The following is a 16,554-nucleotide window of genomic DNA, read 5'->3' as shown; positions in this document are numbered from 1 at the left end:
TTCCATTTTTTGTTCTCTTGACTCCAATTTTCCACAAACTTTCTGAAGATATCCTGTGAAGTGTGTGGCCCATACCTCCATTCTAGTCTTAGCTCATTTTCTTGCTCCACCCAGAGCTGCGCGATTTGTGTACTTTTGCGAACCACCTCCCATTCTCTGGGAATGGAAGTGCTCGGAGCACGGTCTACTCCACGGTGGTAGCCCTCTGCCTCCACGCCTTACTACTTTTCTTTGATTACAGGCTTCAGAAAATAAGCAGAAGGAAAATAACTTCAGAATCTAAAGAAAAACCCCCTGACATCAGCAGATATTAGGGCGATACCACATGTGTTAAGTTGTCTGACGTGCTTAGCACGGTGCCTGGCACGTGGTCACGAGCTCATTCGGGTTATCATTTTATTCTCTGACCACCCTGAGAGCTGCTTAATGACAGGGACTCTGTCTGGCTCATCATTACAGCCTTGTGCTTTGCCCAGTCACCTGGTAGAGCGCAGAAGAGGAAGGCACATGTTGCCTGCTGTACGCTCGGTTAAGGCCTGAGGGGAAGAGGGGTTCCTTAAAGCATGGCCTGGCTGATGCAGATCCAAGCTCGTGGCAGGTGTCAACGCTGCCTTCCCCTTCTTACCTCCAACGTCACACTAGTGACCGTCAAATGACCCTCAAACAATCCCCTACACTAAGCACCATGTCACCGCCATCAGTGCCTCTCCATTCACCATGATGACTATTAATGAAGACAGGGGATCTCACTGGGCTCTGGATAGACTCGGCTCAGCAATATCTCTGCCTGACAAGTGGATAATCACAGACAGTTTCACACGGAGAAGCAGCTTCTGGTCCAGTGGAAAACAGAACCCTGACCAGTGTGGTCTTCAAGAATAGGGGGAAAAAATTGGCTGCAAAAATTATACCAGCACTGTTTTATTCAAATACAAAGTAATGTGTTCACTGATAGTCCACTTAGATATAAGCTCATGTCTCACAGAAGTTACGCTATTTAGTTCCTTCAGTTATTAAGGAATATATGTGTTTATTGAAGAAACGAGTTGAGTTCCTGGAAAAATAGAATGCAATTGAGCACAAGCAAGTGGAATAACAAGACGGCACGTGCCATACAGACTGAACAAGAGTACATTCAATGAAGATTTGAATAGCTGAGGGAGAATTCATGAAAAAGAGGAGTTCCAAGCAACTAAGATTCCACTAGTTTCCTAAGTAGGCTGAGACAACCACCATTTCTGGCCCTATTCTGATTTCTTGGAAATAAGTCATCATAGAAAGAAGGCATGCCCCAAAATGCAAGCGTGTTTCCTTGTGAGACATCAACCTAACAGCCTGAATCATCTTGTCAGATTATTTTCCAATCTCACAAGATATTGGTGGGGACGTGAAGCCACTTCAGAGGGAAATGGCTTTGCAGCTGGCAGCCACTTGAAAGCACCAAAAGTACTGGGCAACTCTCAGCAAACAAACTTAGTACTTGCAAGGTGCTACTCACTGGGCCAAGCACTTCACGTATATTACCTCACTTCATTCGTCAACAACCTTATGATGTCACTGCTATTATTCCTTGCATGGATGCAGAAACCCAAACCCAGAGAAGTTATTTTGCCCACTTATTCACAGTCTCTTTGCCATGTCAACGAGGACTGGTTTCTCACCAAGGTCCCTGGACTGATCTGGAAAATGGTAACAGTTTCATCCATTTCATAGAAGTTCTGTGACAATTAAATAAGATAATGCATATAGAATGGACATCAAGCATTTAACATCATGGGGAGGTGATCAATAAATTCTAGTTATAAAGAAAATAAAATAGAAATCTGAGGCCATCCTGTTTTCTCCCAGACATAACCTTCTGTTTGCCTCTAGATAATCTCCAAGTACACATTCTTGTTTTCCTTACTCATTGAAGGACTTTTTTTATATTCACAGAGAGGATTTGCCAATAATGTAGCCATCAGTGAGTCTCTTATGACAAGGCATAGGGAGCACTCAAGACCTAAGAGAACAGGATAGTATACACCCTTGCAAGTTTTAAAGAAGCCTGAGTGAAATTCCTTGGTCTTGATTTTCAGACACGGAAGGCAGAATTCTGGGGATACGACGCACGATGCACATGATACATGTTGAAGAAGAGCCACAGGAGTAAGACCACCAATAATGAGTATGTGGAAGTCCACCAGTCTGAAACAAGTGACCAGGGATACTTCTGGGGAAAATATAGCAGACAACCCGGCCCTGGCCATGGATGGTCAGCTCAAGTAGCCTGGCCAGCTGGCTTGACTATCCTGTCTCTATTCAAGAAATCCCACATCAAGTCCCAATTTCGCTTTCTAATTGTGGTTTTTACTTTTGTCTTAACTCAAACCTGATGCACCAACTAAATCAGTCTTCTGACACAACCTCATCAACTCCTTAACCCATTCCCACCTCCATGCCACTCCTTTACATCTTTGGCCCACTCCCTCTCCCTCTCTGTGTGACTTGACAGGACCCACCCATCCTTCTGCTTCCCCAGGGTTCCACAGGGCTTCCTCTAATCTGTGGCACACACTGCCTACTGTCTATGGTTGGCCCACTTTCTACAGCCAGGTTCTCAGCACCCCCGTGGAGACGTGAGACAATATTGTAGTAGAAATAACGCTAAACAGGACATCAGAGACACAGGTCTCATTCCAGGCTTGCTATTAACTAGCTGTGGGAGTGACAGATAACTGCTGATGTATGAGCGATAGTTTCTCATCTTGCTTTAGCTCTTTTTTCTGGTGTGTGTGGGGGGAGGGCTATACTTCTAATGTGTTCTTCATTCTAAGGGAAGTAATCCTTGGAGGTGACTGGGTCAAGGCATGCTGAGGCTGAAATTGGCAGGTTCCATGACCCCAGCTCATTCACTCCATTGACTATAAACCTTCATGCATTTTCCTTTGTCTTCTTTGGGCTCCTCCTCTTGCACTTCCTTCAATTACTCTCCGTGTGTCATCTCCATGTAATTATTCAGGAAGGCTAAGTGTGTGCTGAATCCCAATCCAGAACAATAATCCTGAACAATCAGTAAGAGAATGGGACACTCTGGGACAGATCAAATACCCCCAGCTGATGAGAGAGTCACAGAGAGGGCAGTGCTGGGGAGGGCCCTTTAACTGTCTGATTCACTGTACTACTGAGGTTGGTCTTGTCAGACTTGCTCATCCCCTTATGGTTTATAGCTCCTCAAAAGATCTACTTCCATGTGCAGGTTTGGGACCCAAAAGACAATTGTGAAATTCGAGCCGAATTCTCCTAATTGCTGCTAACTCATCATTCCTTTCTTTTGCCAGCCTCAGCGCAATCCTAACTCAACAGGTGGACTCAATCTGAACTCAATGCTGGTTAGCACAGATCTGATAGGCTAAGCCAGTCTTCCCCCAAGCTTCCATGGGAGGACGACTGCCTCTTCCTCTGGGAATGCACAGAAGAACCCTGTGGGGACAGCAATGAAAAGCAACCTTCTGAAACACCAACCTGTTCCTCCTCTTTGCTTTCATGCCATAATCTGGGATGTAACTCTCTGAGCTTCGGTTTCCTTGTGGGACAATAGGGAGAATTATGGTCATTATGTACAGATGACTGTGTGTTGAGGGCCAAACACAGCTTTTGGCAGAGAAAGGGCTCATTCATGAACCGTTTTATAGCTATTACAATCTGGTAGGGCGTTGTATTCAAGGAGATAGAACATCTTAGGAGGAGTCTAGAGAAAGTATGAAGAAACAAGGCTTAGTCACGGGAAGCCTGGTCTAAATCCTTCACACCCTTTTCCTATTCTCAGTTCTCTGTGTCCTGTTTCTTCACCTAAAAGACAGTGATGTTAGGCTGACATCACAAACTAGATTCAGTATTTTAAGAAATAGCCTACTGGAGCAGGCATTTGGTGCAGAAGTTAAATTCCAGTTTGGGACACCTGCACTCTATATCAGAGTGCATAGTTCATGCTCGGCTACTACACTTCCTCTCCAGCTTCCTCCTAATGCATACTCTGGGAGGCAGTAGACGATGGGCTTAAGTAGTTGGGTCCCTGCCACCCATCTGGGAGACGCGAATTGAGTACCAAGCTTCCTGATTTTGGCCTAACTCAGCTGTAGCTGTTACAGCATTTGGGAGAGTGGATCAGTGGATGGAAGATCTCTCTCCATCTGTCTCTCTGGCCTTTCAAATAAAGTGAAGGAAGGAAGGAAGGATGGATGAAAAAAAGGAAAGAAGGAAGGAGGGAGGGAGGGAAGTAAGGAAAGAAAGTCTAACAAGTCAATGGAGATATATCTAAAAGATAGATTTCAAAAATAGTACATGTTTTATAAATGATTTGTTTTATTTATCTATTAATGAAGGATCTTGTTTCAGAACATTAGTTTCTAGATTCAGCAATGAAAATACTCATTCAATTAAAAAAAATCTGTGAATGGCCACATAGAATGTGAGAGGTTCTTCCAGTCTTCTTAGGGAATCCTCCCCAACTCTGTCATTCTCTCCTGTCATTCCTAATCCTGGGAACTACATTGAATCTTGCTGAAAAGATCCCCACAAAAACCAGCCAGCATAGACTTTCTATGACTCAGCCTTTTTGTTTAATTTAAGACACATAATGAAATGTTTGATAGCAATTACAGGAGACAGTTAATTCATTAGAAACAATTATTCATCCGAATCACTATATGACCACGAAGAGTGGGAAAAAGGGAAAATCTCACAAAGCATATAAAAGTGGCAAAGAGGCATTTGGCAAACGAACTCGTGTTCTGCTCTCAGGTCTTTGTATGAAATATTAATAAGGGCTGTTGTCCGAACACTCGCATCAGACAGTGTGCACTTCCTTGTGCAGTAATTATATAACAGAATGCAAGAAGTTTCTCATTAGTAAGTGAACATCCACTTCTGGCTTGTGATGAAAGCCTCCTGTATAAGATGGCCAGTTTTATTTGGCTTTGTTCAAGCTCAAAGTTCGGCTAAAGTGGTCTGTGGTCAAGTGGTCTTCTTCATAAGGCTGATTCAAGATTTTGTTTGTGGCAAATTAAAATTCTCCATTGCATGCCTGATGGGAGCCTGCCATCGCTGCATAGAATATATGTTAAGAGACACATGGAAGCAAACTACGTGTGCACTTAAGAGGAATGTGGTAAGTATTAAAATCTGAGGTATGCAATCACATTTCCAAAAGGAAGTCTTCTTAAGTTACTTCCCTCAGACATCTGACCCGCATTTTGCACCCAGGAAATGTGGATAACTTTTTTCAAAATTGTTAACTTTGATTTTATGGACAGAAAATCAAATATGGGACATAAAACTGTTATAGCATAAAAATAATAGACATTCAAGCCAGCAGTTCATTCAATGTGGGTCCTTGAATCCATTTCTAATTAATTACCATTAACAACTATTTTGTTTTTGTCTTGTTAATTTTACATACCCCACTGATGCACAGAACTACATTTCCTCCAAATGATCTATCCCTAACACATCCCTAATGATTCAGGCCTTCCTTTCTTTGCCAATTTGCTAATGCAAACAATAGAGAAATGCAATTAAGCAAGCCCTTCTTAGAGTTTCTGGATGCCTCTGCCATTGCCTGGTTTTGTAGGCCACCCCCTCCCATCCCCTGGGAGAAAACAGCGAAGCACACTTCACACTGGAGTGGATGGCTTTCTCGGCCGAGCCCAGTAGAACCCTACTGATGGGGCTGATGAACAGTGTTTCAGAGAGGGCACATCACATTGTCACTGAGAGTGACAGGGGATATTATTTTCTATTTAACTTCTGCAATGTGTAATTACTTTCTACTCCAGTTCTGACCTCCATGAGACTTTTGGAATAGTCCCCTGAGAGTCCAGGTATGTCAAGGTTTTCCTTAGAAAACCCATCATTCAATGCTACACAAGTAAAGAAGAATCCTGTACCGACTTTCCCCCACCTCCTGTGCCTGGAGACTCCAGCACCTTCTCTGCATCCTCAGGGAGCTCACTGGCAAAGCACCAAATCATGCAAGTGAGGCGCTGGTGCTTACTGGGCAGAGAATGATAACATCTTCACCTGTATGAACTGGACCGCAGCTCGCACAGGTGGTCCAGCTTGGCCCTGAAGAAGTACTGCTTGACACAGTGGTGGAGGGGCTGTTGGACTTTTGTTTTTCCTGGGTAATTATCTGCTTCAGAACCAGAGTCAATTCTGTATCCCAGGGAACTACTTACAATGTATATAGGACTTCTGTTTTTTTTTTTTTTTTTTTTACAAGCATTCTAATTTCATAAGTTGAAAGCTTCAGTTAATTGTGCACTGCTTCTCAGAGTGAATGGTCAAACGGCCTTACAGTTGGTAAGCAGTCAATGGGAAACATCATTGTAGGAACTGGAAAATTATTTTAAGCGTTTTGGAAAGCAGAAAATGTCATTTCAAGTGATTTTCTTATTTAACTCATCCCTAGCTGTGTATTATAAGAAAGGGGAAGCCCGGTAGCTGCCATTTACAGAAGGGGAAATGGAAGTACAGATTAAATAACTGGCCAAGGTCACCCAGAAGTCAGGGTCAGTGCCAAGAATAGAACCCGCTTCCTCGATTCCCAGGTCCCTACTCCTGAGTGTGTCACAGATATGCCGCAGGTACAAACACGACTCCTACACGGAATCTCCATGAACACTTGATTTTTACAATCCAAACCTAAGTGTGAACACAAATGACGTTTATGTTTTAACACATGGTGGGCGCCTCATAAATATTTATGCCATGAGCAGATGGCAGACAGTATACTTAGACTGAATATCGATGCCACACAAGGTTGGTTCGTAAGAAGTGAGCAATATTAATGCCATAGAAGGAGCAGAAGTGTCTAAGTAGATTTTTACTAGTCATCACCGATTGCTGATAAAAAAAATAATATTATCACAAAGAACCCAGTATTGCTTAATAATGTTTTCTGTAGAAGGAGAATGACATGGTATGTTTCAACTCTATCTATTAAAACTGACCACTGTTATTTATCACTCTGGGATGATGGCTGTGGTAGTTAGGTGGGGGGAGAGAGGATTAAAGTAGCCGTGACCTAAAAGACCTGTGCCAATCGAAACAAGACTGTAGGCCTTCAACCTCCCTCCAGGGAAAAAAGTCAAATACGTTCAATATTTTTAAAAGAGGCTTTAGTTGTTTTTTGGTTTTGTTTTGTTTTTTAAACAGAGGGAACAACCTTAGAAAGCACTGGGTAGCCTCTGGACACTCATGGGGCAGCGATCAGGGCAAATGGAAAATAGAAGCACCCAGCAGAAGCCGGGTCACCACCACACATAGACCCCGTGCTTTGGGGGACCGCGGGTGCTGAAGCACCTCCTGAGGTTCTTCCTGAGAACACAGACCCTGTGAGCCACAGAGCAGATGCACGGTGCCCAGGCTTTCCCTTCCCTGGCCTCTCGGGGTACTCGCGGTCCTCACAAAGGGGCCGCTTTCCCCCAGTCCTAAGCTGTTCCGTGTTCCTTTGCGGACCAAGCGCTTGGCCAGGGAGAGCTCATCTGAACAGCGTTTCCTCCGAGTCTGCACCCAGCCTGGCTCAGAGGGCTAGGACTGCAGCTGTAGCCCTGACCCGGGCGGCTGGCATGCATGGCTCCCCTCTCCCGAATGCAGGGAGGATGGGCGGTCTAGAAAGCAAAGGCGGCCCTGCAGAGCCCACACGCCCACTCTTCTCTACCCCAGCCTCGGGCAATTCAGGAGGTGAAACCACTTCCTCCGTGCCAGGAAACCACGGAATGGGTCCGGCCACGCGGACACGGAGAGTTGCCTCATTCCATGACGCCCCTCCCTCCAGCCTTCCTTCTACTTTGCCTAACGCTTCTGTAGTTCTAGAATTTCTCTCCTTCTGAAAAGTCACACCTTGCATTTTCCTCAACTCTAGGCCATTTCCTCTTTCCAGCCCTACTAAAATTCTGCTTCTAAAAGTGCAGCAGCGTTGCGTTTTACTTCCCACAGCGTGCGTTAGCTTCTCAGAAGTGCTGAGTGACATTTCTCACTGTTGTGAAACTAGCTCTCTAGCAGCAGAATTTTCCTTTCCAGTTCCTTAACAGTTCTTGGGTCTTACTTAGAGAAATGTACCCTGCCCCTACCCACACCAGCAATAATTGCAACCTCACAGTTCGATGGCATATCTATCCCCAGTACACTAGCTTGGGCCATGTAGCCTCTCTCTGAAGTGTGTGCAATCATCTTGATTTTGTACGGACAGAGCTGTGAACGCGACATGTGAAAAGCATCATCAGGGGACTTCACACAGTCCACGGACAACATTGAATTCAATGACAACTTTATGGATTCAGTCTCATTTTGGTGCCAAAAAAAAATTGAAATCCATGTATGGGTTTTTCATAAAATGCATTCTGCATGGATTATTTGAGGATCCCTTTATATACATATATATATATATACACACACACACACACACATATATATTTCAATTCTCTTGCACCAAAATAAGCTAATCTTTTTCATTCCATTTTCCATTAATCTTGTGACGTATCCTTGTATAAGCTCAACACCATTTGGGATGCTCCCTAGACCCTAGGTTTATTCCAAGCTAACATGGAGCAGGTTTAGAAATATCTATTTAGAAATCTGTCCCAGTTGCTGAAAATTGTCCCAGTTGCTGAGAAAAAATCAAAAATTTACCTCATTCAGTGTTGATACCTGAAGCTCGTGTTATTAAACATTCAAAAGAAATAGGCTGGTTCTTCTACCACTTTACCATCCAGATGGGCAGAAAAGTACAACAGGGGAAGATTCTGTTCTACCTCTTCTCAGCTCATTCATTAGCTGTGTCAGTTTAAAGGCAACCATCCTTCCATGACCCCCTAATGTTTTATAAGAACAAATTCTTGGCAAAAACCAAACCAAAATATTATTCAGTTAAAATAGCGTACTTGCATGAAATCCTTTACGACATTTTTCAAAAGAGGACATTTCTAGTTGAACAGTAGTTATGATAGTTTACACATATAATTACTTATTTATTAGACTCCCAGAGATTATACAGTGCAAGTCAGAACGTGTTTCGATATTATCTTTTATTAAGTAGCTGGTCATATTAAACCAGTTAATAATTTTGAACTACAGCAAACAACAGTGTAGCCTCAAAAGTAATGTTTTTGGCTCTGACCATATATAGATGTGCCCTTTAAGTAGAGATAAAATTATTCTCCACATTGAAGAGTAATATATAAATGTATATATAATAATTATCCAATCTCTTGACAATCATGTTTAGATACTATTATGCAAACATGTCACTATAGAAAAGTCAGTGGGACAGAATCTCTTATTCATTTGCTGCTAATATTCCTGTCTACAATGGAATTTAAGTTAATCCAAGTGTATAAAAATATGTTTATATAAAGACATATTTGAAAAATCCAGAAATTAAAGAGGCTTCATGAACTGTAAATTTTGACTTTTCTCTCTCTGAGAGGATTAAACAGAGTTGCTAGATTTGTTTCCTAGCATAGCAAAGTCCCACGCATATTTCTGAAATCTTTCTAAGTCAAATGTACTGATTTAACCCCAGGCGCCACATCCGGGCCTGACACATGTAAGCTACTCCACCAGTATCTGCTCACTAAAGATGGCAAGCGTCTTATGGACGTGCATATTTATGACGTATAATTTCCAGCAACAACATATTAAAGGAATAAGCTAGCACAGTTAAGGCTTTCCTTTCTGATACATCTTGTGAATAGTCAAAAATTGAATGCCTCTAACAGAAGCCAGTTCAAAAAATCAACAAATGTGAAAAGAGCTGCTCGGAGTCTTGCAAGAATGCCTAAAGGAATGAGACATCTTTTCCGGCCTTGGTGAGTTGGCTGATAATGTAGAGGAAAGACCCCATACATCACAAAGAGAGGGAGAGGCCATGGTTACAAGGTTTCACGTCAGCTGGTCTGACTCTTAAATCCTATTTTATTAGCATCCTTCAGCTCCAAGCTTATAATCATATGTTCTATCACTCATAATTGTTATTTTCTAACAGTTACTAACTATAGTCTTAAATAGCGTTGAAATTTTAAGCATAATACTGTCAAAAGGAAACTTTTGAAATATCTCTAAAAGTCTATGTAATTTCACAAAAAATTAACTCTATGCTTTGAGCCTAATCTAATAGCTTTAATTATTTAGTTATTTTTAAATTTATTTGCATGCTAGGTTAGTACAAGTATTAAGACTTCTGAGGGTCTGTAAGTATTGATGCTTGCTCCAAATGAGCGAAATAATACCAAATCTCAGATCTCACTTGCTTGTCAGGTTAAATATCCAAAATGGTAAAGAAAGAATGACAGACTTGCAAGTTCTCTGTATTCCTATTTTTAGAAAATGACATTGAAATGGGAAATCAGACATGTGTAAACACTACTTCTCAGAATTTCCAGAACTCACCAGAAACTTTCCACTCTCTGCGTGATACACCCTAAATAAAAGCTTAAAACACAAGATGAAGAACTGGAATTGTGGGAAGAATCTAGAAAGCCAAGTAGCCACTTGTATCTGTTTATGTTGAATTATGCCTTGTTTATTTTTCATCAAACTATCCTTTTTTTAACAGAAATTCTCCTGAACACTGTGCTATAGGAATTAAAAGCAATTAAAAACATTTTTGGCATTAATGATGATTCTTAGATAGTTTCACTAATATCTTATTGTTGGACCTATCAGTTCTATTCCTGTTCTTCAAATGAGCTCCCATGAACTATCATTAGTATCATCCTTCTAGACTAAACAAAAAGGGGAAACAGCAAACAAGGCCCAGTGGTCAACAGGATGCAAGGAAATGCTACACAATTAGCAGAAGGTAGGGATGTCAGCATGCACAGGGCACCAGGCCTGGTGAGCAGCCCTGACCACACAGAGGTGGTCTCAGTTAGATGACAGCTTAGACAGAGACAAGCATGTTCACGCCGAGTGACCCAACAGTGGTGCAAATGGAGTGCTGGTCAGGCTGTGCAGGAAAAAGTGAGTCTGAATGAGGCAGGCAGGAGGGTTCCCAGAGAAAGTGATGCAAGAGCTGAGCTTTGGAGAGAGCCTTAGGGGACAGACAATGGGTGGAAGTGCATTTCAGGTAGTTGGAAGAGCATGAGCAAAGTCCATAAGTAGGAAACAATGATCATCAGTGTAGGGAAGATCTTGGATCCTATCCAGTGAGAATGAGGTGACGAATAGGAAGACCGGGAGCTGACAGAGGTGGGATGGCCAACATCCACAGAGCCTCACTTGAGGACCCAGAGAACTCTAAAGTAACAAGCTCATGCAGTGACCTTAATTCTGAGCCTGTGCTCCGAAATCTGGAAACCAGAGCGAGAACTTATGAAAAGGGTAGCCAATATCAAGGTATGTCTACTACAGAAGAGTAACTGACGTCTACACATTTCCATCGCAGGGAAAGCCTTTGTCCCCAGTATATTTCACATTCCATGTGCAAACTCCCATTGGTGTCCATTAAAGCATCTTAATGTTAAATTTCTTGAGGCTTAGTCAAGATCCAAGTGTTCCTACCTTGCTTTGGAATGATTATGGTTACAGGGGAGCCAGAACCACTGGATTATAGGTTGAGGGACGCCATAGACGGTGCAAGTCAGGATTTGTCTGCTGCCCAGTGGGTAGAGAGTCGGGTCTGGAAATGATGACACGGCCTTTTCATAAATCTGGGGCTTTACTGGAAACGAGATGGAGAACAGGACAGAGGTCAAGGGTTGTTACGATGTCCTTTTGGGCCACACAACGACCACAGCCCCCCTGGTGTTGATGTCAGGGGAAACAACAACACAGTAAACCTCCACATTTGTCAAGAAGACGCCAGCGGGAAAAAATCGAAGTGTTTTGAGAGCAGTAATAATTTGATTCCATGGTATGACCACCATTATAAAAAGTCACGTTGCCTATGGAAGATAAGCAAACATGAACTAGCAATGATGGAAAAAGAAGAGGTTTTCATAAGAATTACTTCACATTTTGTTTCCTTTGCTGTTCTATACTGATTTTTTGTACTTGCTAATTTTCTGTAATGTCCCTCTGCCCAGAACCAGAAGAGAGTATGAATGGGAAACTTACCATTTACAATTAGAGTGGCCGTGAGGTTTTTAGACACATTTTGCTCCTTTATGCGCAGCAAGATGGTGTAATCGCCTGCATCCTCTGCAGTTACATCTTTGATAATTAATGAATAGCCATGGACCAAATAGCGAGCAGATTTCTCAGTGACAGGTGACCCATCTTTTAACCTGTGGTGCAAAGTGTCATCAGTAGCCATCTCATCTGCCTCTCAGATATCCTCTGGTAACACTGCCATTTGAGTTTGAGAGTTTAAGTGATCGGTTTTGAGCCTTTGATCATCAATGTTGATTTGAAAGAGAGAAGCACCTTGGAAAGGCACTAACTTCCCGGTGAAGGTCTGTGTGGTGTTGAGACTGGGGAGCACCTCATTTACCTTAGCAAAGAGGAAGTTGTAAACCAAGGGAAGAAAGAAAAGCCATGGGTTAATGTTCCCAGCGGGATGCTGGAGGCCACACTGGCTGCAGTATTAATCCCCAGGCACCAGCTCTGATCCCACCCGAGATGTTTTCCAGAGTTTTCCATGAGGCTCCAATCGGCTCTACAAGGGCCATTGTAAGATCAACTAGATCATTTCTCCAGATAAAAATAAAAATAGATTTTCCCATTGTGGTCTCATGTGGAGTTCTTATTAGCTATACAAATGGTCACACCAGTTGTCCCTTTCATAAATGTAGTGAGATCAACACCATCAAGATTCCCCGCCCCCAGGAAGAACACAAAAGAAACAGAAACTTAAATTATAAAAAATTAAAAATACATAATCAATGCTGTGTTATCACTTAATTGTATAAAGACCTGGATACTCTGCCAAGTTTTAACCTCTGTTTTCTAGACTTTTCTAGAGTTCTCAGTGTCTCATTATATATATATATATATAAAATATATATATTATTAGGCACATATATATTATTGGGCACATTATATATATTATATATTATTAGGCACAGTTCTTTTAATGGGCACTTTAAGCATTGGTTGTGTTCTGTATCAGGGTGTTATATCAGAAATGGTATCGTAACCATGTATATACAAGGGTACTTCAAAAAGTTCATGGAGGGGCCAGTGCTGTGGCATATGAGAAAAAAGCCAACACCTGCGACGCCGGTATCCTATGTGGGCGCCAATTTGTGTCCTGGCCACTCCATTTCCAATCCAGCTGGGAAAGGCAACAGAAGATGGACCAAGGGTTTGGGCCCCTTTCCTGCATAGGGGAGACCTGGATGAAGCTCCTGGCTTTGGCCCAACACAGCCTTGGTTGTTGCAGGTGTTTGGGGATTGAATCAGCAAATGGGTGGTCTCTGCCTGTGTATATATATATATATGTGTGTGTGTGTATGTATATATATGTGTGTGTGTATACACACACACACACACACACATATATGGGGTTTTGGTGCAAATATTGAAATCCAGGCATAATTTTTTCATCATAAACATTTTTCATGAATTTGTTGAAGGCCCTTTGTCCTGCAAATAAATTCTTGTGACTACAAGCTCTCAGTTCCCAAGCAGTTAAAATAACTAGACTGTATTTTGTGATTACACATATATCATCTTAGTGTTATTTTAAATTATTTCCCTAGCAAGTCAGCATTTCCGAGGTGAGCTGGAATTGTTCTGAGGCTCTTGCTGCTTACTACAGAAGAAATCAGTGCTCACAGATGAGGATACTGAGGCATGAGCATAATACCTCCTGGAGTCAGGACATTTCTATTCAAAATGTTGTTATCATGAGCCAAAAAATAAAATCCCTTTTCTACTGTGATGGTGTGAAGGCAGAGTGTGCAAAGTTTCATTTTCCCCTTTAATTTCCTATTAAGTATTTGAGGAAACTGGAAACAGGTATTACCCTCGTGACACTGGAAGCCAAATAAGCTCTGGTTGACAAGGTTCTAAAATACACCACTTCTGTATCATACAGACTGCTTTCCTAGTCAATTTTGCATTATACCCTTTGTTTTAAATGTAATGACCTGAGCCAATGGTACTGGCATTTAAAAGTAATTGCACAAAATGATTGCAGATTATAACCAGATTACATTGTTCTATACCAATTGTTGTCTTAGTGGATTTTTTAAAAAATATAACTGCTTGAAGAGTTTCTGAATATACAGTCTTTGAGCAAAATAAAACTTAATTCATTCAGGTAGGTTCATCCAACCTCTCATGCAACGAGTAAGTCTTGTGCCTATTTATGCTGGTTTGATTTTAAATCAAGACTGGACCTCTCAAGCCAGCTGTGTATGAAAGAATGATTTTCAGCATCGTCATTACAAGGCCCACTTCTTCAGGGTTAATAGAGCGTGTTACACAGTCATGATGCGTCCTAGTCAATGCTCAACATCCCATTGAGAGAATGCTGACCTCATAGGAAGGCTTAGAGATGCAGAGGCTGAGAGGCAGGGAGAGCCTGACTAAACTGAGCGCCCAGGACACCCTCAGCCCTTCCTGCTTCGTGATCTCCCTCCATACTCCCTCCACCCAGAAATCAACACTGTGCCCCGCTCCCTCTTGATCTTTGCTCCAAGTCACTGGGCTTTCACATCTTCCTACTTAAGGAAGCCTATCTTACACGGACAAGAAAATCATCAGGGTCTTACCATATCACTTCTGGTGAGGGAAATGCCTTCACTTTCATGGAGAGCCGGTAAGACTTCTTGCCTGCTACAGTTTCATGCACCTGCTGTCTCCGATGTTTCACAGTGATGAATGCTTTGTCTTTCAAAGGAAAGGTGATAGGTACATTAGAAAAGAGCACATTTATAGAAACAAAACCTCACTGCTTCACTAAGAGAGAACGCAAGTAATGAATAAACAGCTGAATTAGATGGAGCCTGACAAAGAGACTGAATATCCATGAATACAATACAACAGTACTTCAAAGAGCTCATGGAAAATAGAGTTAAAAAGATGTTTATTCTGCAACAAAAATGTTTGAAATCCCTGCATAATTTTCTCATAATTCTTGTTTTCTGTGAAAATTTTGAAGATCCCTCCTAATTCAAAAGCAACCTGATGAAATATTTTCAAATCAAATGGTAGCAAGTCCAACAGACATAAAACAGTGGGAACTACAGAAACTGAAACACCTTAAATATTTATGTCACAGTAACAAAAAGTGGAGGAGAGGGGATTTCTAAAAATCTACCCGGCCAATCTGAATAAGATTGGAGAAAGTTGTTCTAGATACCCTAACAACTAATTTGATATTTTGTAAAAATCAACTGGAGAAAGTCAACAAGACACGAAAGACTTTGGGTAAAATTGTTCCATAATTTCTGCTCTTCACACTGTTTGTCTTTCTTGTTTTTATTAAAAAATACTTATTCATTTGATTTCTTATTTGAGAGAGAGAGAGAGGGAAAGACAGAGAGAGAGAGAGAGATTTTCTACTGGTGATTCACTCTCCAAATGGCTGCAATAGTCAGGTTAGGGCCAAGAGGAAGCCAAGAGACAGCAGTTCCATCTGGTTCTCCCACATGGGTGGAAGGGACCCAAGTATTTGGGCTATCTTCCACTGCCTTCCCAGGTGCAGTGTTTAACAAGGAGCAGGATTGGAAGTGGAGCAGCTAAGACTCGAACCAGCACTCTGAAATGGGATATTGGCATTACAAGAGGCAGCTTTAGTCACTGAGCCATAATGCCAGCCTCATGTTTTCCTTTTCAACATGGGGATAAATAAGGAATTTGAATATTGGAAGTAAGTGACAATATTAGGATTTCATGTAGTAAAACCAGGGTTAAAATAGCATTAATTCAAATAATTTAGCATAGCACATTTTTATTTCACTAATTCACGGTAGTAACTGCGAGACTTTTTCTCCAGAGAATAAAAATAAAACTGATCTCCATTTTCTAGAGCACTAAAAGAAGGATTCTGAAAGCATTTTCTAACTGCATTATTACCCCCAGCAAACTTCTAAAGAAAAGGGTGTCCAATGCAAAAGTCCTAAACTTAAAGACCACGTAACCTGGGCTGCTCTGGGGCAGGGATAGGGAGGAGGCTGTGGCAAAGCTCTATCCGTTCATGACAGTGAAGAAACACAAGAGAAATGTCACTTGTTTGAGCCCCAGGCATCTCCGGTGACTGGAGAGCACAGAGCGGGTGGGCAGGACTGCTCTGCAGCTTACCGTACACGTGCACTGAGGTGCTGGCAGATCTGAACGACGGTCCGCTCTTCACTTGACAAGTGTAAAGTCCTTTGTCTCTGTTCTGCACTTGATCAATAACAAGAACACTGTAGAATACATTGGCATGGGCACTGCTTTGGTCAATTCGTTGCCTGACCGAAGCCCTCTTACTTGTCTAAAAAGGAAACATGTAACAAACGTAGAAGTCATGATCCTTATGCTTAAAGGGATAGCATTTTAGTATTTCTCAGAGCAATTAGTTTGATGATAGCTTCTTTTTATACGCTAAGAAGCATGTCAAACTCACCAAGACTGAGTGGG

At 41.9% G+C, this 16,554-nt stretch overlaps 1 protein-coding gene across 2 annotated transcripts in view; it reads right to left on the bottom strand.

The window, feature by feature from the left end:
- FLT1 (fms related receptor tyrosine kinase 1) overlaps positions 1–16,554 on the bottom strand; it is a 198,505-nt gene that overhangs the window by 110,897 nt on the left and 71,054 nt on the right. For both annotated transcript variants that reach the window (XM_089304276.1, XM_089304275.1), the window contains exons 8-11: positions 16,234–16,408; positions 14,703–14,820; positions 12,100–12,269; positions 11,545–11,704 (exon numbers count right to left, since the gene is read on the bottom strand). In XM_089304276.1, the coding sequence (XP_089160402.1) occupies positions 11,545–11,704; positions 12,100–12,269; positions 14,703–14,820; positions 16,234–16,408 (623 nt within the window). The remainder of the gene's footprint in view (positions 1–11,544; positions 11,705–12,099; positions 12,270–14,702; positions 14,821–16,233; positions 16,409–16,554) is intronic.

The sequence above is a fragment of the Oryctolagus cuniculus genome, chromosome 9 (genome assembly GCF_051225735.1).
Source record: "Oryctolagus cuniculus isolate XC-2025 breed Fujian yellow rabbit chromosome 9, ASM5122573v1, whole genome shotgun sequence".
Taxonomy (NCBI): Eukaryota; Metazoa; Chordata; class Mammalia; order Lagomorpha; family Leporidae; genus Oryctolagus; species Oryctolagus cuniculus.
This window is presented reverse-complemented; position numbering and strand designations above follow the sequence as displayed.